The 22005-nt window shown below is 37.4% G+C and overlaps 1 protein-coding gene across 1 annotated transcript; it reads left to right on the top strand.

The window, feature by feature from the left end:
* Window positions 1–7860: 7860 nt before the first annotated feature.
* On the top strand, window positions 7861–21626 carry LOC103256573 (beta-adrenergic receptor kinase 2-like). The gene is made up of 4 exons (XM_021710580.1): window positions 7861–7870; window positions 8067–8140; window positions 19445–19546; window positions 21543–21626. Exons 1-4 carry the CDS (start codon window positions 7861–7863, stop codon window positions 21624–21626), a joined length of 270 nt encoding a protein of 89 aa, XP_021566255.1.
* Window positions 21627–22005: the final 379 nt, after the last annotated feature.

Below are 22005 nucleotides of genomic sequence, written 5' to 3'. Positions count from 1 at the left end.
CAATCACACATGAGAGGCACAGAGAGAAATGGAGCTGAACTTAACTTTTTCTATTAGGAACTAATCTTGCAATAGCTAACCCACTCCCAAGACAATAGCATTAATCCCTTCATGAGGGCAGAACCTAGAAACTTCATGGTCTATTTACCTCTGGAAGGTGCCATCTTTTTGTTTTGTTTGTTTTTAGAAAGCAGGATTTATTAAGAGGACAGAAAAGCTCCCACAGTGGTGGGAGGCGACCTGAAGGTGTTGCCCAGTTCCACCTCTTAATAGTATCACAATGACAATTAAATATTCAACACATGAACTTTTGAGGGACATGCTCAAACTATAGCAGCAGAGCACCAGATTTATTGGCAAAGGCTTTTATAATCAAAGAGAAAATCAATCTTCAGGCTAATTATTGGGAGGAGTAAATAATTTAAAATATCACTTGTAATTATTGACTTTATATAGAAACACCAAGTTTTGGTGCTGGAAGGGACCTTATATGCCCATGAGTACAATTCATCCTTTGTGGTCATCTAAACTATTATTAAACATCTCTGATGACAGGGAGCTCACTACCTTCCAAGTGGACCCATTTCATTTTGGCACACCTATGGCTATTAGAAAATCCTTTATGTGAACTTGAGAAGCCTAGCCAGATGGTCTTGTTTTTCACACTTGTAAAATTGGGATCAAATTTTTATGTTGGCTAAATAGACCTAAACTCAAGGACAAGACTCATGTCTAGTCACATTACCTTGAACAAAGCACAGCACTGTATATTTAACTAATCCCTTCTATACAAAGATATTACAAATATCTCTGTTGTGCTCTGTCACCCAGGGGTTCCTTGCCTCTGTGTACAATAGTAAAAAAGTTTAACTTGCCTGCAGAAATATTAGTCATTTTTCTGTGCTCTGTTCAATTTAGACATAGAAAGATTGCTTGGAGACCCTTGAAAAAAATTTTAACAGGTTGTCATCACTCAGCAGTGTAGATGCAGAAAAAATTTAAACTCTTGAAGTTTAAATAGAAGATCTTCATGAATTCTACAGAACATGCATATAGTTTTTTGCATAGAATAAAAAATATGAAGACAAACAGAGAAAAGAAAAACTATGTTAGATGTAAAAGCTGGGTGGTTATATAGATAACTCATAGAGGGCAGGCAATACACATTCATTCCATATCTAGTTTTAAAGTGACTGTAAGCCATAGACCTATTGAGTAGCTTAGGAAGAATAACAATTGTAACTATCAAACCCATGGATGTCAAGAATGTCCCATGTTATTTAAAAGAGGGATTGCAAACTGGATGCCAGACAGGTAGCAAAATGAATGTAACAGGCCAGGAGAAAGAAAATAAGAGGGAAGTGAAGATTTTACTGGGGCCCAAATTCTCCTTTTGTTCTTCCTTCTATTTAATTTCTTTGTTAAAACAACTATATAGGTAAATCAGTCATATCTGTTGACAAGTGTTTACAATCTTCAGTTACTCCTTTGTCTTCACACTTTAAGGGCTACATTCATTTAGAAGGCCATATTTTCTGTTAAAAAAAAAAGAAAGAATTTTCTGTTAAAAAAAAAAGAGCTGGGTTCGGTGGCTCAGCCTGTAATCCCGCGCCTTTGGGAGGCTGAGGTGAGTGAATTGCCTGAGCCCGCGGGTTCGAGACCCACCTGGGCAGCAAGACCACATCTCTACAATAAATCAAAAAATCAGCCGGGCATGGTAGCGCATGCCTGTAATTCCGGCTACTTGGAAGGCTGAGGTGGAAGGATCGCCGGAGCCCAGCAGGTCGAGGCTGCGGTGGCCGGGAGCGGCCACTGCACTCCAGTCTGGGCGACAGAGTGAGACTCCAACTCAAAAAAAAAAAAAAAAGAATTTGCCTATTGATTCAGAGGCATTAGGAGCCCAGAGCATTATACGTCCAACTCATAATGTGTAAGTTCTGGCTTGCATGCGTCTCTGCCAACATTTGGCATTGTCAGTTTTTTTTAACTTAGCCTTTCCAATAGATGGGAAGCATTATCTCAGAGTGGTTTAATTTGCATTTGCGTGATGACCAGTGATGTTGAGCCCCATTCACAGGCTTATTGATCTTTCCTAGAACTTTCTTTGTGAAGTGTTCAAATTCTTTCATTGAGTTGCTTTTTTTAAAAATTATTTTGTAAGAGTTTTTGTTTGTTTGTTTCTTTGGGTCTCTGTACAAGGCCTTTTTCTGATTTAGGTTTTTTGATATTTTATCCATGTGTAGGCTGTTCTACTTTCTTTGTGGTATCTTTTGATGAGAAGTTCTAAATTTTGATAAAGTATAATTTCTCATTTTTTTCTTTACCCTGCCTAAGACATCTCCTGCATAAAGATTTTCTGTGAAGATATTCTATATATATTCTAGAAGCATTATAATTTTAGCCTTCACATTTAGTTCTATGATCATTCTTAATTTAATTCTTTATAAGGTATAGATAACCATTCCTTGTATCTTTTAAAAAAACTATTTGGATATCAGTTTTTCCAGTATCATTTGTTGAAGACTTAAATGACCATATACATATGTGTATATTTCTGGACCCTCCATTCTATTTCACTGATTTAGTCTTGTGTCAGTACCATACTGAATGGATTATTGTAGCTATTTAATGAGTCTTGAAATTGGATACTGCTAAGTCCTTGAACTTTAGTTCTTCTTTCTCAAGATGTTTTGGGTCTTCCAGGCTTTTTGCATTTCCATTTGTTTTAGAATCTGCTTGTCAGCTTTTTAAACAAAACCTGTTAAAGTTATGATTGCAATTTAATTGAACCTACAAATTAATTTGGGGAGAATTAACATCTAAGCATACTGAACCTTTTAATCTATGAACTGAGTATATATTTCCACGTATTTAGAGTTTTGGTTTCAGTAATATTTTATAGTTTTTAGCATAATGGTCTTGCATATCACATATTTATTTATTCCTAAGTATTGATTGTTCTTTGCTATTACTACAAAATGACTTATTTTCAATATCCATTTTAAAATTATGTGCTGGGAGTATATAGACATTTCACTGATTTTTGTCTAATGTTGTTATATCTTGTGGCCTTGCTAAATTTACTTATATATTCTAGTTGTTACTTTGTAGATGGGATATGCTATGTAAACAAGCAGGTTGTGAATAAAATTTATTTTTATTCTTCCTTTCCAATTTGAAATAACCTTTATTTCTTTTTCTTAGCTTATTGTACTGGCTAAGACCTCCAATACAATATTGAAGAGAAGGAGTGAGATTACATATTTTAGCCTTTTATAATCTGACACACATGGTATTTTGTTCATCTCACAGCTCAGAGAGGTCTTATTGACCAATTCTGTTCAAAATACATCTTCTTTTTATCATCTATCTCAGCATTGTGTTTAATTCCCGTATATCATTTACCATAAATTATACTTGTTTATTTCTTTGTTGTTTGTCTTTTACATTAATCCATTAGCCCCTTATGGGAAAAATGCTGTCTATCTTGATCATTGCATGCCCTGTGCATAACACAGTGGTTGTTAGTAGATACTTAGTAAATGTTTTATAGAATCAGTTGATATCGGCCGGGCTCCAGGTAATATTGGTCAGGCTTGGTGGCTCAGCCTGTAATCCCAGCACTTTGGGAGGTCAAGGCGAGTGGATTGCCTGAGCCCGCGGGTTCGAGATCAGCCCGGGCAATTTGGCAAGACCTCGTCTCTACAATAAAAATAAAAAAATTAGCCAGGCATGGTAGCACGTGCCTGTAGGTCTGGCTACTTGGAAGGGTGGGGTGGAAGGATCGCCAGAGCCCAGCAGGTTGACGCTGGGGTGGCCGTGAGTGTGCCACTGCACTTCAGCCTGGGAAACAGAGTGGGACTTCAACTCAAAAAAAAAAGAAAAAAAAATGAGTTAATATTTGTAGGATGTTCTAGCAGTTATGCAATTTATTCCTCTTCTCAGTGTTAAAATCATGGTGAAATCTAAGACAAGTATTATTTCTTGTAAGAACATTTTTATTTCTCTTTCTCCTTTTCTAACTTTTAGCAGGTTAAATTTCAAAATTTCTCATAGAAACCACTTATATTTGAGATTTTCAAAAGCTTCCAATTCATTGATATTTTATAAAAAGCAATACAACTCTTTCTACTAATTTTTGCAAAATATTGTGGTAACAAATTGGATTCATTTGCCTTTCCTGGGTGTTATATACACTAAAAAGTTAATCAATATTCAGGCAATTTGCAGTGGTCCAAATATAGAAGCAAGGTAAACACATTCCACAGTTATCTAGTAGGCAGGTATTAGGTAACTATTTTTTTATTCTTTAAAATATGAAGAAGTTGTAATGATGCAGTTGTAATGTGTGTGTGTGAATGAACTTGTTAGGCAAAGTAAGCGTATTTTCTCATTTCTATTCTACTCTGAGTAATGCTTCATTTGCTTTTTATGTAATTTAAAGCTGATGAAGGTAAATTGCTTTTAGCCTAGGACACAATGGTTGAGGATTTGTCCAAAAGGCAAAATATCTTTCTTCTTGCTGCTTTGTTTTAGCAGCTCTGTTTCAACAGCTGGTAGAAAGTAAAGCTTCAGATTATGTGTAGGCATAAGGAAAATGCAGCTTTGATTATCTTGCAGTATGCTAAATGAACTCCTTGGCTTATTCTACCCATTGACAATGGAAATTGCACTAAAGAAGTAGGTAAGGGGCAATCTCCTTTGGTCCCCTCCTACTGTGGGAGCTTTTCTGTCCTCTCAATAAATCCTGCTTTCGGGAGGGGGGGGGGAAAGGAGTAGGTAAAAACAGTCTGTGTTGAGTGTTTCGTTCATTCCACTCCCTTCTCCCCTATCGCCCCTCTTTCCTTCTTCTTCTTTCCCCCTTCCCTCTCTCCTTCCCTCCATCTCCTAAGTATCTCTCCCTCGCCATTTCTTCTTTGTGTTTTCTCCTGAGCACTATGTCTAGTCAATGTTCTTGTTACTGCAAATGTAGTAGAGAATGAAATACACACGCCATGTCCAAGTGCAGCTCACACTATAGTGGGGGAGGTAGACAATACAAAAGCAAATATGTGCATGTGATAATTTTTGGTAGTCATAAGTGCTCTAAATAAAGTATGTGGTGAGGTGTGTGTGTGTGTGTGTGTGTGTGTGTGTGTGTGTGTGTGTGTGTGTGTGTGTGAATGGATGACAGATGAGAGAGAGAGAGAAAGTATGAAAATGATTGAGGATCATGGAAGGCCCTTCAGGGAAGAAGGGGGTGAGCTTGAGGCTCAGAAGTTTGGCCTAAGTGAAGTGAGCTCAGGGAGAGCACTGCATGGTGAGGCTGGAGAAGAACATGGGTGGTTGGCTGGACTCCACAGGGTGTGGTAGGCTATGGTCAAGAGCTCCAATGGGATTCCAAGTGGTCAGAAGACAGCAGTCCGTGTGTGATGTTATTTCATTTTATCATTTAGACCTTTCTGTTTTGACCAAAATATCTAAGTTCGAATTCTTATTTTAGTTTTCTCTTCCAGAAATAGAAAAAGAAATACAGTAAGCAAAAACTGACAACACAGAAAAAAAGAACAAATTTATAATTACAAATGGAAATCTCAACAGTTATCTGTTGATAATGGATAGAATTAAGTAGACAGGCATTCAATTAGGAATCAGAAGATGGTCTTGAACAACTCTATCCAGCCAACTTGGCTTAGTTGCCTTTGTATTCTTTGATTGTTATTCTTTGAGTTGGACTCTCAACCCTGTCCCTCAGGCTAGAGTGCAGTGATGCAATCCTGGCTCACTGAGGCTCAGACTCCTAGGCACAAGCAACCCTTCCACCACTCCATTACAGCCTCCCTAGTAGCCGAGACTACAGATCCGTGCCACCACGCCTGGCTAATTTTTTGATTTTTCTGTAGAGACAAGTCTCACTAGGCTGCCTGGGCTGGTCCCTAACTCCTGGTCTCAAACGGTTCTCCCATATCGGACTCTCAAAGTGCTGGGATTGTAGGTATGAGTCACTGCACCTGCTTCTGGCCCCTTTTTATTCTTTTTATTGAAACATTCCACCCTACAAGAGAAGAATACACATTTTCTTTTAAATTTCAAATGCCTTGGAGTATTCCCCTAGATAGACAAAATTGGGAGCCCAAACCAAGTTTCAATACAATTAAAAAGTACTGATATCATACTGAATATGTTTTCTGATCACAATAGTGTTAAATAGAAATCAGTGTCTGAAAAATACCTGAAAAAAAGCCCAATACATTTGTAAATTAAACTACACACTTCTGAATGATCAAAGAAGAAATGACAAGGGAAATTAGACATTCTCTGAAATAAAAGAAAATGGACAGAGTGTGGTGTCTGACGCCTGTAATCTCAGCACTTTGAGAGGCCAGATTGAGAGGGTTGCCTGAGTCTAGGAGTTCGAGACCAGCCTGGAAAACATAGGAAGACCATGTCTATACAATAAATTTAAAAATTAGCCAGGTGTGGTGGTGTGCTCCTGTAATCCCAGCTACTTGGAAGGCTGAGGCAGCAGGGTTGCCTGAGCCCAGCAAGCCAAGGCTACGGTAGTCGTGATCCTGCCACTGGCTACTGCACTCCGGCATGGGCAACTGAGTGAGACTATGACTCAAACAACAACAACAATAAAAACAAAACAAAACAAGCAAAGACAAAGATAACTTTTACTCTTAATATGAATATGCAGTTAGGTAGGGTTTTGTCTCCTTCCTATCTGTCTGCCTCTTGAGTTTCCTCCTTCCTGGGACTGTGGGAAGATGCTGCAGTGTCTCTGTAGAAGGAGCTTGGCTGTGTTCATTCTGCTGTGGGTGATACACCCTCCTAAAGTCTGATCTTGCCTATTGAACTAGTTGTTTCAATCATTTTCTTCGGGTTTGACGGAAAGAACGTTTACCATTTTTAAAGGTCATGTTCCTGGAACTTTGGAGGAATTTATGGAGCAGTAACGACGAGTTCAAGTTACAAGATTCTTATGCTAATGTTAATGAAAATCTTGTCAAGGCTGCTTCCTTTTTCTTAGTCCTACCTGGGGAATTCTGGTCCACCTCCTCCCTACATTTTAGACTTATTTGGAGTCTTTCTTCAGTTCCCTCCTGTGACTTTTGTTTCTGCTAACAATCTTTTAATTGTCTTGAATTGTTAGAGTCTAGTATCTTTCAGTATCTTCAGTCTGGTATCAGCTTGTTCTATTCAACCTTATTCGTTCATCTAGACTTGACTGTGTTAAGATGTAAACTAGGCACTAGGTAGGAGACTTATAAATCACACAGTTAATTAGAGTGTGGCCAACATTTTGACAGAGACACGTTAGAAAGACTATGGAAACAAATATTAGTTCAACAGACATTTGTTGGCACCCTGTGCTAGACACCATGCAATAGAGTCTGTCTCCTCAGAGCAGACTTCAGAGCAAAGGTGGCTTTTGAGTCCAATGCTGAGGGTTGTATTAGGAGTTTTTGAGGTATAGAGAAGGGGGTGGTATTCTAGGCATCAAGTATTGATTGCTTAAAGGCGAGGCATGGAGTTGTGAAGGAGCAAAGAATAACCCGGCAATGTACAATCTGCCCTGGCACTAGGTACTGGTGGGATTAGGAAGTAGTGTATGTTGTGAGAGAAAGGGCTAGAGAGGTTGTAAAAGTTATTCTGTCTTTTTAGGGAATCTAGGCCTGTTTCTGTGGGCACAGTGTTTATTAGTTCCATGGTGACTCTCACCAGCACTTCCATACTACCTGTATCTCCTGTTCCTTGGGTTTTCATTTTGCTTGCTATAAGAGTCAGTGACTCCAAGTGATGATGGCCACTAGCCCTGTTTCTCATTCATTCATAGAACATGGGAGGGGGGTGTGAATAGAGAAGGGACTCTGAAACATGGAGCCAGGTATGTGATATTCTTTTACTTGTTTTTACCAGGAGGATTTCCTTCTAGGGTATATATAATTAGCTTCTTGAAATCTTTTTTTTTTAAAGATAGAGGAGAAAGATGTTGAGATATAAACACATTGCTTTGAAAACACCCTGTGGGGTACAATTTCAATTTATTGCCCACCCTGAAATTTTTTATTCTTTTCCTTTAGGTTTCTTGCTATTTAAAGATTTTTGTTTGAATGAAATTAATGAAGCTGTACCTCAGGTGAAGTTTTATGAAGAGGTAAGAAGTAACTATTTTACTGATGCTTTTATTTCAAAAGCATATCTAAACTGTACTTTGGAAAATATTAAGACTACTAAATATCTTACAAATATTTAGAAATTCATTGAAAGTAATTAGTAATGCAAGATATAGTATCAAGTTTATTACAGCATCTGTAAAAAGCTGGACATGTTATACGAGTCATATTCTTAAAGGTTTCAGAGTGCTATGGAATCAATGAGGAAGAGCTGGACTAAAATTCCAGAGAAAGGAGAACTGTCCAGAGGTGCACTGAGATTACTGGATATTTTACTTTTTGTGGAAGTGTGCTAATTCTGGAGATCTGAGCTGGGACAGAGTTGAAAGGAAACTAGCCAAGGTTTTCTGGTCACACTGGAGTAACAAATTGGATATTTGGTAGGAGGAGTCGGCGAGGATAGGTCACTCACATACACAATTGATTTTCCCCACAAGACATTTGGTGAAATTCGAGGTGGGAGTGGGGGAGTGGAGATGGCCCAGAAGTTTCTAGAAGTATATTGACATCTCTTACAGCCTTACAGTGCTTAGGAAACATAGGCTTGCCTGGGACTGGAGTCTGAAAACAGAATTGGCATAGATGAAAGCCTTAGAGGGAGTGGTCTGTTGACACTGAAAAGCTACAGCAACTTTTCAGTTGGAGCAGGTATTGATTCTGGGTACAGCAGGCAAATGAGAATCTAAGCTTGGCTGCCGCTAGGAGACAAAAGAGACATAAAAGGTTTCTGGAGCTAGAGTTAAAAAAAAAAGAGAGACCCTAAATATGTCATTAGTCTCCCTCTCAAGACACATGCTAAGTTTTGATGCTGAGTAGAGTAAGAGGCCAAAGAGCTAAGCTGAAAACGTCTTAAGGGCAGAACTGAATCTACTGCTGAGGAAACAAAGATCTCTTATTGAACTCCATGGAGGGCCATGCTTTAGAAACAGGGTCAAGCCAGAGGCAGACTGGCTCCTATAAAGATGGCTACCCAGCCGGGCTCGGTGACTCAGCCTATAATCCCGCGCCTTTGGGAGGCTGAGGTGAGTGGATTGCCTGAGCCCGCAGGTTCGAGACCCGCCTGGGCAGCGAGACCTCATCTCTACAATAAATCAAAAAAATCAGCCAGGCGTGGTAGCGCATTCCTGTAATTCCGGCCACTTTGGAAGGCTGAGGCGGAAGGATCGCCGGAGCCCAGCAGGTTGAGGCTGCGGTGGCCGGGAGCGGCCACTGCACTCCAGTCTGGGTGACAGAGTGAGACTCCAACTCAAAAAAAAAAAAAAGATGGCTACCCAACCTCGCTCAACCCCTTACTGGGTGATGAGCCTCTTCCTTACCTGCTTAGCAAGCTGCAGGGGTAGCCTATTTCTGTCCTTTTTGTACAAATAAGATAACATTATATAAGTACTTCATAGTGGTCAGCATATAATAATTACTAGATGCTTTAAGAGACAGAGTCATATGACTCATAATAAGGTGATAGAAACATGCCAACAGGTGAGTTGGATATTGGAGTTAGCTGACAACTACTTTAAAATAACTATAAATAATAGCTTCAAGAAAGTAGAGAAAAAGATGGGCAAAACAGATGGAGGGATAGATAATTTCAGGATAATTTGAATTTATTATGAAGACTCGAATAGACAGTCTAGAACAGAAAGTACAATATTTGAAATTAGAACGAATGGTTAATTCAACAGCAGACTGGCTACAGTACAAGACAAAATTAATAACTAGGAAGGCAGGTTAGTAGATAATATCAAACCAAAGCACAGAGGAAGAAAGAATTGAAAAACAGATACAGATAGGAACATTTAAGACATGTGGGGCATGCGTAAAAGGACTCATACATGTAGAATTGAAGTTTTAGAAAAAGAAGAGAGAGAATAGGGTAAAAGCAATATTTAAAGAGATAACACTAACAATTTTACAAAATGATAAAAGATAGCAGCTTACAGATTCAAAAAGCTTAGGAAACCCTAAGTAGAATAAGTACAAAGGACACATATCTTTGTACATCAGTATAAGACATGGAAACTTATAAAGAAGACAGAATCTTAAAAACAGCCAGGACAAAGGGTGGCGAAGACACATTGCTTTTAAAGGAGCAAAAATTTGACTGACCATGACATCTTAAGAGAAATGATTTTTTTTAGACAATAAATGGTCATCTTTAAAGTATAGAAAGATTTAAAAATTGCCCACCTAGAATTCTATTCCCATCAAAAATTTCCTTCAAAAGTAAAGTGAAATAAACACAACTCAGACAAACAAAAATTGAGGGAATTTGTCAGTAGTGGACTTGGATGACAAGAAAGGGAGATGCTTTAGGCAAAAGGAAAATGATCCCAGATAAAGATGCAGGAAGGAATGAAGAACTTCATGAAGGGTAAATATGTATGTAAAGTGCAAATGAATATAGACTGTATAAACAATAATGTTTCTAGAACTTAAAATGTATATAGCACCAAATGCATGACAATCGCAGAAAATAGGAGAGGTAATGACATTAAGTATTTTAGGGCTTAGGATTACTGGGGAGAGTGGTATAAGTAATAATTTGCATTGGATTGTAATCAAAGATGTATATTGTAATCCCTAAGGTAACTTCTAAAAGAATAATGTGATAATCATGTGCTGTATAAAGATGTTTTAGTCAGTGATGGACCACATATATGACAGTGTCCCCATTAGATCATAAACTGTATTTTCATTGTACCTTTTCTATATTTAGATATACAAATACTTCTCATTATGTTACAGTTACCTACAGTATTCAGTACAGTCACAAGCCATACATGGTTGTAGCCTAGGAGCAACAGGCTACACTCTATAGCCTAGGTGTGTAGTAGACTGTACCTTTTAGGTTTATGTAAGTACACTCTGATTTTTGCACGATGACAAAATTGCCTAATGACACTTTTCTTAGAACATCTCCTTGCCATTAAGTGATACATGACCGTATATCTAACAAGTTAAAAGAGGGGAAAAAATGAATAAAATAACATTTGATTAATCAACAAAAAAGTAAAACCAAAAAAAAGAGGGACATAGAGTAGGTGGACCAAATTAAAAACAAAGAGCAAGATAGTAACTGTAAATCTGTCTACTTAAGTAATTGCATTTAAGTGGATGAAATACTCCAAGTAAAAGATTTAGTTTTTCAGACTGGTTAAAGAACCAAAACTCTACTACATACAGCTTGCAAGAGACATACTGTGAGGATGGAAGAGGATATATAATACAAACACTGCACAATAATGCTGCTTTGAAATAGAGATTTTTTAATGAGAAAGAGTCAATCCAACAGAAAGGAATCACAGTCTTAAATGTGCATATTACATATAATATAACTTCAAAGAATATGAAGCAAAAATTGATATACATATAACAAATCTATAATTCTAATAGGATATATCAACACACACCCTTCAAGAGCTTATAGACAAGACAGACAACAAATTAGTAAGGATTTAGAAGATCTTAATACAGTGATGAATAAATGTGATCTAATTGTCATAAATAAAATGTTGCACCCAGCAAAAATAGAATGCACATTCTTTAAAATTCTCATGGAACATCAAAATAGATAATATGTTGAGTCCTAGAGAAAGCTTCTACAAATTTTACAATTGAAATTGCTCAGAGTATGTTCTCTGACCACAGTAGAATTAAACTTAAATTTAGTAACAGAGTTAACTGAGAAGTCTTGGACTGCCTGGAAATGAATGTACTTCTAAATATTTTATGTGTCAAAGAAGAAATTAAAATAGAAGTTAGAACATATTTCTAATGAAAATATATTTAAGAAATGACATGCTATTATTAAAATGATGCATCTTTACCCCAAAACATTTTAAATAGTTCAAAGAAAGCATAGCATATTTAGGCCTGATATTAGTAATTTTTGTGCAAATTGGAAATTGGAGGATATTTCTTTCTTTCTGGCTTGTTGATATACATGAAAGCTTGATATTTTTCCACAAAAAATTATATTAATGTGTTTTTGGGAAGAATGGTAAAATTAGGGTGTATATTTACCATCATGTTAAAAAAAAGTGAACTAAATCCAAAAGGTTTTTACTCAGTATGAATTGTCCTTATTATTTCAGTCTGAATAATAATCAGGCATTTTACCTAGATAAGTATCACAGCTTGATCTGTCAAAAGTTGTTTTCCCCCTTGTGTTCCTAAAAGCTTCAGTTCTCCAATTTCAGCATTTACTAAGTCACCTTGTCAAATACAGAGAAGTATCTGTTAGCAGATACTTTTTACTGGGTTGAAACAGATGGGCAATCTGCTTATGGTTATTTCTTAAGCACTCATTACAAATATGGCGGTGACTACTGCTGATGTGTTTCCATTTGAACTTTAAACGTTGGTGTTTCTTCTTGTTTGCTTCCTCCCCAGCTTTTCTCACCTCTCTTGTGGCTTGGCACATGAAGGATGTGGCTCATCAGATGATCCCATTGGAGGATGCTGCAAAGCTCCTCAGCAACTTGCTCAATATTCTTTTACTGAAGATACCATCCATCCTTAGGGCTCAAGTACAATTCTCTAAATCAGCACAGCCTTTAAGCTTTGAGATTAGCAGTGATTCTTCTCTGAGCTCTCAGTTTTGTCAGTTTGGTAGATTCTTCTTTAATTTTTGGCTGCTTTATAACCCCAACCCCTAGAAAACTCTTGTCAGGTATCTCGAAACATGCATTTTGCACAGTGTATTGCCACTTTTCTGCATTTCCAAACTTTTAAGAGTTACCCATTTCCTGTGTGTCAAAGTCCTAGTTCCTTATCCTGGCATTCACATATCTCTACATTACTTATTACCTATCTTTGCCTCTTTATCTTTCACTACCTTCTTACGTCGAACTTTCACATGATCAAATCTGATTCCCCAAATCCAAGCTCATTCTTTTTGTTGCCTTGTCCTTTCCCAACCTTGGATGCTGCTTGTCAGCTTGTTAAAAGCCTAGCTTCTCATAAGGCCTAGCTCAGTATGGAAAGTTCTTACATTTTCTAACAAGTGCATTTGTGCTGCTTATTCCCATTCCATGATGGCTTACTCCTCTGATTCTTACACTATTTGCTGTCTGAAATGCTTGTATTGTAATAACTTAACACATGCCTTCTATGTATGTGTATATGATCAGTATTTTCATCTTGACCATTATTTGACTCATCAACAGAGGCTTAGCTAGAATCTAGGTACAACTGTGCCCCTCACTTGCTGTGGGATATGGGGCAAGTCGTTCAGCAAACCCTGCAGTGTCTACCTCGTGTCAGGCCCTAAGCTTCCAAATGCAAAGACACCATCTCTGTACTTGATGTGTTCACAGTGAGGGGACTTAATATCAGAGCTTCAGTTGCCTCATCTATAAAATGAGGTTAATAATCATCTGCTTACTTCACAGGTTAATTGTGAGGTTCATAGAGGATATTAGATGAATAGTTGCTTTCTAAACTATAATATCTATCATATACTATCCAGATATGGGGGAGGCTATGTAACATAGTAGTTAAGAGTTCCAGGTACCAAACTCAGACTGCCTGGGCTTGGATTTGAACTCCACTACTTACTAGCTGCATCCTTGGGCATGTATGTCAGCTTCTCTCTACCGTGGTTTCCCCAGCTAAGATGATAGTAGTACCTGTATCACAGGGTTGTTGTGTTTATATCAACACGCGTAGAACAGTGGCTGTCCCACAGTTACCACTTAGTATGTGATTTATATGCCTCTTATTCCAGTTAGATTTTGAGGCAGTTTATAAAATATGTTTATTGTGCCTAAATAATGGAAAATAGAAAATAAATATAAATTATATTAATAGGTAAAGACATTCATTGAATCAATATTTATTTATTTATTTATTTACTTATTTATTTATTTTTGAGATGGAATCTCACTCTGTTGCCCTGGCTAGAGTGCAGTGGCATGCTCACGGCCATGCCAGCATCGACCTGCTGGGGTCAGGCAATCCTTCCCTCTCAGCCTTCCAAGCAGCCGGAACTACAGGTGTGGGCTACCACGCCTGGCTAATTTTTTGATTTATTGTGGCGAGGAGATCTCGCCTAGTTTCCCAGGTGAACCAATATTTATTAAACGCCAGTGTTGTGGCAGACGTTGTTCAGGTGAACAAAGTCCTTGCTTTCATTGAGCTTATGTTCTGGTTGAGAGAAATAGACAATAATCAAATAATAAATTAGCAAACAGGAAATGTATCTAGCAATAATAACTGCTATACAATGACTCAAAACAGACACAAAACTCAATGTGATGTATTATGATTTGGTAACCACTTTAGATTGATGGGCCAAGGACAGTCTGAGGAGGTGGCATCTAAAATGGACTTGGATGTAAGGAGGCTCATCTTTCGAGGATGGGATCAGGGTGAGGAGGAGAGCATTTTAGACTGGAGCCCCTAACATGATGAGAAAGATTATCATGGCGTGCCTGGGTAACTGAAAAAAGACTAGTGTGGTATGGTGGAAGTGAGTGAAGGGCTGAACAGGTAGTGTGAAATAAGAGCAGGTTGAAGAGAGGGACAGGGTTTTGGGGCACATTTTCAGATTTTTAGTTTTTGTTCTAAAGTCCACGGAAAACTTAAAGCAGGGAGTGTTAGGTGTAGTGTTTTGTAAACACCAATTAGGTCAAGGTGGTTGATGTGCTAGATCTTCTACATCTCTGGTGATTTTATATCTGGTTTTTTATCAACTGCTGATAAAGGAGCATTCAGGTTTTCAGCTCTGATTATAGAAGGTGCCTATACATTTATTATTAGGTGCCTATACATTTATTATTGTTATCGTTTTTCATATGAAAGTCTCTACCTCTCGTGATATTTGTCTTGAAATTTATTTCACTGGATATTAGTATAGATAAAGCCACTCCAGTCTTCTTATGCTTACTTTACTATTTTCATGATATGTCTTTTCCCTTCTTTCCACTGTCAATGTGTGTTTTGTTTATAAAGTGTGTTTCTTTTGGGCATATTTAAAAATGTCTTATTTTTTCCCATCCTGGAAACTTCTGCTTTTTAGTGAAGTGATTTTAAATATTGTATTTATTCTTTGTGGGGTTTTCTGAGTTTCTTGAATCTGTAAACTTAAATATTTGACCAAATCTGGGGAAATTAGAGTCCGTTATTTCTTTCTTTTTTTTTTTGAGTTGGAGTCTCACTCTGTCACCCAGGCTAGAGTGCAGTGGCACACTTACAGCCACCCCAGCATTGACCTGCTGGGCTCCATGCAAGCCTTCCACCTCAGCCTTCCAAGTAACTGGAACTACAGGCGTGAGCTACTGTGGCCGGCTAATTTTTATTGTAGAGATGAGGTCTTGCCAAGTTGCCCAGGCCAGTCTCGAACCTGAAGGCTCAGGCAATCCACTCGTCTCAGCCTCCCAAAGTGCTTGGATTATAGGCTGAGCCACCTAGCCCAGTCTATTATTTCTTAAAGCATTATTTTTCTACCTCAGTCTTTCTTTTTCTCTTCTTCTAAGACTGTGATTATACATACGTTTAATCTTTGGATATTATCCTATATATCGGGGATACCCTGTTCAACATTTTTATTTCAATATTTTTTTTCTTTTCTTCAGATTTAATTTATATGTTTTGTTCTCAAATTCATTGACTTCTTCTTTTGGTATTTTTCGTCTGCTGTCATCTCCATTCATTAAATGTTTTATTTCAGATTCTATATTTTTTACTTCTGAAATTTCTGTTTCTTTTCAGAGATATTATTTTTCTACTTTCTATCTTTTTACTCATTGCATGAATCTTTTCTGTTAACATCCATTCTTATGTCCAGTTATAATAGCTGCTTTTCAATCCTTGTCTGATAATTCCAGTACCTAGATAATCTTGAATTAGTTTTCACGGATGCTCCTCCAAAAGGCATTGATTTTGTTTTTGTTGTTTTTTTTTGTTTGTTTTTTAATTTAAAACAGTTAACTTGGCTTACTCAAACTCTAAGCTCTGTCTTCTCTACAGTAGGTAACAGCTGAATCTTATTCAGTTCTTTAAGTCTTAACTGGGCTGCTTGGGGTCTTGTAGTCCTCATGAGTCATTATGGAATCTTCTGGGGATTTTGATAGAATTTATAAATAGAAGTTTGGAGCTCCCACTCTGTGTCCTTTATTTTCAGAAACCTCTTCTCTTACAGCTACTGTTTGATGCTACTTCTTCATTATTTGTGTACTTTTGGTCACCCTTCAATGCCTATGTGTAGTTATGTTTTATACATGTACAGAATCTGCAGCTGTTATCTCAGGTGGGTTTTCTTTTGGGAGCTAGTTGGTTCTTACCAGAAGCAGAGCCTGGGGTTTGTGATATATTTTGAATGTGAAGCAAACATGATTTATTGATGAATTGGTTGTAGGGTGTGGTGGTGGCAGTGGTGTGGGCAAAAGAATGAAATCAATGATTATTATTCGTTTTTTGGCTTAAGCAACTGGGGGAATGGTTTTACTTATTTTTATGATAAAGATTAGGGGAGGAGTCTGTCTGGTTGGGATACAAAGGATGTGGAAGTCAAGGGTTTTATTTAGACATGTTAAATTTGAGATGCTTTCTAGATATTCACCTGGAAATGTCAGGTAGTTAGGTATTTAGCATCTGGAGTTCAGGGGTGAAAGTTAGTCCCAGAGATCCAGATTTAGTTATCGGAATATAATTGATATTTTGAACTGGGGGGACTGATTCATTAAGTAAGGAGAACATAGCTAGTCAAAAAGGAGTGCCTCAGCACCATGCTCAGATGTAGTTGAGGATCTCAAAGTCAAAGAAAGGAAGAAGAACTACCAAAGAAGACTGAGAAAGAGGAGCCTGTGTGGTTATTTGGAGATCTGGAGAGGGTAGATCACAGAAGTCAGAGAAATATCAAAGAAGGCAGGAGTGAACAACTGAGTTGCATGCCACTGAGAAGTCAATGAAGTGAAGGACAAAAGAGAGCCCTGGATTGGGCAAAGCAGAGTCCATGAGTGAACTTACTAGACCATCTCAGTGGAATAATGATGGCACAATTGTGGGCAAGAAAGTGGAGATATGACAACAGTGAACCAAAAGTGCTTGCTCTTAGGGCCCAGGTTCTTAAGTCTACAATTTCAGCTGTGAGCAGTGTATCCACCAAAGCAGAAAGGGACTGGCAATCAGTTTATTGTTGATGTGCCCATTCTGTGGTAGGTACTATCACCTTGAACTTGGATCTCTCCCTGCTCAGGTTACCTCCTGTATGACTAAACTGCTGGAATCAGAGATGGCATTTGCTGCATATACTACAATAAGGTCATCCTGTTCAGAGCTAATTGATAGTTGGCTGCATGTTCTGGAATCAGTGGTATCACTGACAATAGAAATGAATTCTGAATTTAGTCACAGATACTTACTAGACTTTGTCTAGTAAGACTTATCTCTTCATAAGGCTCAGGGCTCTTAGTAAAGACAGTATTGTGGTTCAGATCATTTGCCCAAGAAACTAGAATTGTCTATATAGTAAGAATTTGAGAGTTCTCGAAAACTTCCCTAGAATGATCATTTGTTTAACCAAATTTCCGTTGCTTTATGGCCTCCTGGAACGTAGAGTTACGTATCATTACTCTTGTTTTCAAGGATAATAGTTCCACGAAGTCTTATTTTTCCTTGAGGTTGTTTTTATTTCAAAGCAGAAACTTTTGCCTTTGTTTTAGTAAACAGTCTACCTTTCTATCCTAGCATCCTTGCATGAATCTTTGGATCTGCCTAAAACAAAACACAGCAAAAGGAATCAACTAAGCCAAAGATCTTTCATTTATTTTCTGACTCTACTTTGGATTTTGGTGTCTGTTGTCTTACTTGACAGCTGCCATAATTTGCATCTAACATGATGTTTGAACTCTTTAGACGTAGTCTCCTTAATTGACATAGGATGCCTTGGTCCTTTGGCTGTGCCAACATTGCTGGTTTGATTCTTTAAGACAGTCTTTTTCTCTTGGAATGGGATATCAGCCAACCCCAGTCTATCTGCCTTTATATCAGGTTTGATTGTTCCAAGAAGACTTCTTTCTAAGCCCTGGCAGGAACAGAACTGTTAATTTTAGGAATCACAATGTAACACTGATGATCTTTTAGGATAACTAAGGTGTTCCCAGTAATTTCTTAGTGTGTGAACCAACTAACTCTCACACGACTCATATGGGACCTCAGTGCTTCACATACCTGCCCCTTTCTCCCTGCCCCCCACTGTGCTCTCATCTTTAAATTCTCATAGGTTCTACTGGTTTTGATTTCAAAACTGTCAAACCCAGGCTATAAAAATGAAAACATAACTTTTATTTCTGTTCAGTTTGTACTCTCTCCCCCTGGAGTAGTTAGTTCCCTCTTTTATCATACCAGAGTAAAGAGCACCAGGTATTATGAAAATCAATATAGTAAGTGGCTAACTGTTGGAAACTTTTTTCCAAAAGTAAGTCATGTATGGTAATCAGTCATTACAGTGAAGATCTTTGTGACAGTCTTCCTCTGAGCTTCATATTTCGTTTATGTTTTTGTTCTCTTCCTATCTTTTGGATTAAAAGTCTTTTTGTAAATAAATAGGAACAATTCTCTGATCCATGACCCTCTGTTACCAGATTAGAGCAATGGGGACCATTTCCGCATAAAATAAATAGTTCTAATACACATTTTATTTTAATCATTCTTAACACAGGCCAGGTTGACTTTTCCTAAGTACAGAAAAATATACTCTTTGAAGTCACCTTTCTGTTAATACTTTTATAGTGTAGTAAGGTTCCAATCTGAAAAGTCAATGCTTTCATCATTGGCCTAACTTCTTTCTAAAAATGTATTTGCTTTAGTTGATTGTTAAAAATCTCTTTGCAGTAATTCTGGCAATATTTTTTTCCTCCTGTTAGTTTTGGAACACTGTAGTTGAGTGAGAACAATCCCTATCATAACTCTTAGAACTGAATTACAGCCAAATTGAAATTATTTGTGCTTTGGAGAAGAGAATTGGCAGGGACTCACGGTCCATGGCTCATGTATTGTAAGATAATTGTAACCATGACACTGTTTGTTTCCTAATGTTATGTTTCTACATTTAACTGATGAGATTCATCATAGGGAAAAAATCCATTTGTATGTTTCTAGTTGAATTTAAGTTATTCCAATTTTATTATTACAACATTAGAAGTAGTTGTTTCCTGTGGAATAGCCGGTTCAGTAATTTGCTTTATTTCATGTGGAAGTGGTTTTTGCCAGGGCTAGTGATATTTTTTAATAAGGTAAGTTTCTAGGAAGACATAATCTAACAATGATAACTTTTCAACATCTAGATAAAAGAATACGAAAAACTTGATAATGAGGAAGATCGCCTTTGTAGAAGCCGACAGATTTATGATGCCTATATCATGAAGGAGCTTCTTTCTTGTTCACATGTAAGTATTTCCTTTTGCTCTATGATTTTAGTACTGATAAATATGAGACTGCATTCAGTGTTTTCACAATGAAAGTAAAATAATAGATGTTTAAAAATGCGGGCACATGCCTGTAGTCCTAGCAACTTGGAAGACTGAGGTGGGCGGATCCCTTGAATCCAGGAAGTTGAGGCTGCAATGAGTTATGATCGTGCCACTGCACTCCAGGCGGAGTGACAGAGCAAGACTCTGACTCTAAAATAATAATAATTTCAAAATATGATAAAATAAAAATGCATATCCAGAATGGAACCCATTTCTTCTGTTTTGTGATTTTTTTTTCCTGTTCATATTGACGCAATATCTATTGCTTTGTACATGCTTAGTATATTTTCAAAAGTTGATACTTTCATTGTAAAAATTGATGAAATAAAATAGTTAATTTGTATCAACTGAAGAAAAGGTTAGTCTTAACTGAAGACATTCTAAAGGAAATTAAGCTTTAATATTTTTAATTTTGTATGCTTTGGCAATTTGGGTAATCAAATATTGATGAATATAAATCATACATGTTTTTCTGAGTTAATAAGAAGGATTATAATTATTCTGTTACTTTTCATTAATAGTTAAATAATGGTTGAAATATTTTTTTCTTATAAATCAGATGAACGATCTAATTTGGCCATTAGGATAAACTAGATTCCAAGAAAATTATCCCACCAGGAGTAAGTGAAGTAATTTTTAATGAAAATTTACCATATCTCTACAGCAAAACTCTTTTCCAAAGGAGTGGCTTCAACAGCCCTGGCAGTACAGTAGCCACTAGCCACAGGTGGCTATCTGCATTTAAGTTTCAACTAATTAGAATCAAATGGGGTTATACATATAATTCCTCAGTGCCTCACAAGCCACCTATCAAGTGCTCAGTAGTCACATGTGGCCAGTGGCTTCTGCATCAAATGGCACAGATACACATCATGACCATCATTGCAGAAAGTCCAATGGGATGGCACTGGCCATGGTGATGACAAGTCAGTGCATCTGTATGTGTTGTGTTGTTTAGAATTCTTGCTGACACTTGAATAACTGTGACTAAAGATGACATCTCTTGTAACGTGCACTGCTTTATTGTCCTTTGGACTCACTTCACTTGTAGCCGGAAGAATTTCTGAGCTAGAGCTAGTGGGTGCTGCTGCATGCCCTGCTACCTCACTGGAGAATGAGCAAGCCCTTGGAGAATGCCAGATGTTCAGTGGGAAAGCCTTTGTAGCCTGGTTTTTATGTAGAGAGATGTTTAAAAATTTAAAAATGCAAGCATGTGCCTGTAGTCCTAGCAACTTGGGAGACTGAAGTGGGAAGATCCCTTGAGGTAAGATCTTTTCCCAGCAGTGTAGAGGGTTTGTAGCCATATGATGTGATATGTAAGACTTTCTTATTGTGCATTGTTAAGACACAATTTGAAGTTTTGAGGGGAAGATACAGTGTGGAGGTTTTTTTCAATGAAGTTTCACTCTTTTTGCCCCAGATCCCCCCTGCTGTGGTTACAGCCAGACTTTCCTTAACCTCAAGGCTTTTACCACTCTGACTTGGCTCTGTAATCTTGGCACTAATTCTTAGGTGTGTTTTTGTGTCTTCATTTTTTTCTTATATAGTAGACATTTTACATTTTAAAGCCCCGTTATCAGCTTATTGAGAGATGTATGCATTTACCCAGGTGATAATAGGATTCTTTACATTTTATTTTTACAGTGATCATGAACTTAGTGGAATGGGAAATATCAGTCAGGTCTAAGTGGAATTGGAAATGTCTAAGGACTATGGATGCCCAGAGGAATAAGCATTTGCTTGGACTGCCTATAAATAGTCAACAAATTTTTAATGAATGCCTGCTAAATATAATCACCATAGGTTGCTGTTTAGTAATTGTTGTGTTAAATTATCTTTTGAAATATTGTGTAACATACACAGGTTTGTTACATTTTATTATTAAAAATATATTATTTTTGACTTTTGAAAGCCATTCTCAAAGCAAGCTGTGGAACATGTACAAAGTCATCTATCTAAGAAACAAGTGACATCAACTCTTTTTCAGGTAAGATAAAATTATTTGAAAATAAATGTATCTAATTTGCTTAACAGTTGGTCTTGGTGACATTATTTTTGCATGTGCAAATATGCTAGGGAAATAGGTAAGACTGTATTCTAATCTGGAGGTTTAGCTGGAACAATTAAAGCTTAATATTGCTTGTTTTCTCGTTGTGATGTGTTCTTCTGCCAACATGCTTCATAAAACCTTTTCTGGAAAAAAAAAAAGCCACTAGATGCGGGGGGCCAGCCCCTGCAAGTTTTGGGGAGTCTCTTGGAAGATGTGGTGGCATCGGCGAATCTGTAGGGATAGATATTAAAAGAAAGAAAGAGAAGGCGAAAGAAAGGAAGTGGACAACTGTTCAATGAAATGAGCAGAAGCCGTTTATTGAAAG

The sequence above is a fragment of the Carlito syrichta genome, unplaced genomic scaffold (assembly GCF_000164805.1).
Source record: "Carlito syrichta isolate Samal-C Ts95f unplaced genomic scaffold, Tarsius_syrichta-2.0.1 Scaffold290164, whole genome shotgun sequence".
NCBI classification, from domain to species: domain Eukaryota; kingdom Metazoa; phylum Chordata; class Mammalia; order Primates; family Tarsiidae; genus Carlito; species Carlito syrichta.
This window is presented reverse-complemented; position numbering and strand designations above follow the sequence as displayed.

Bases quoted from the DNA above. Each gene is read 5' to 3' on its own strand.
- LOC103256573 (XM_021710580.1), top strand. The intron at 8,141-19,444 runs GTAAGAAGTAAC...TTCAACATCTAG, and splicing joins AGGTGAAGTTTTATGAAGAG to ATAAAAGAATACGAAAAACT. The intron at 19,547-21,542 runs GTAAGTATTTCC...GACTTTTGAAAG, and splicing joins AGCTTCTTTCTTGTTCACAT to CCATTCTCAAAGCAAGCTGT.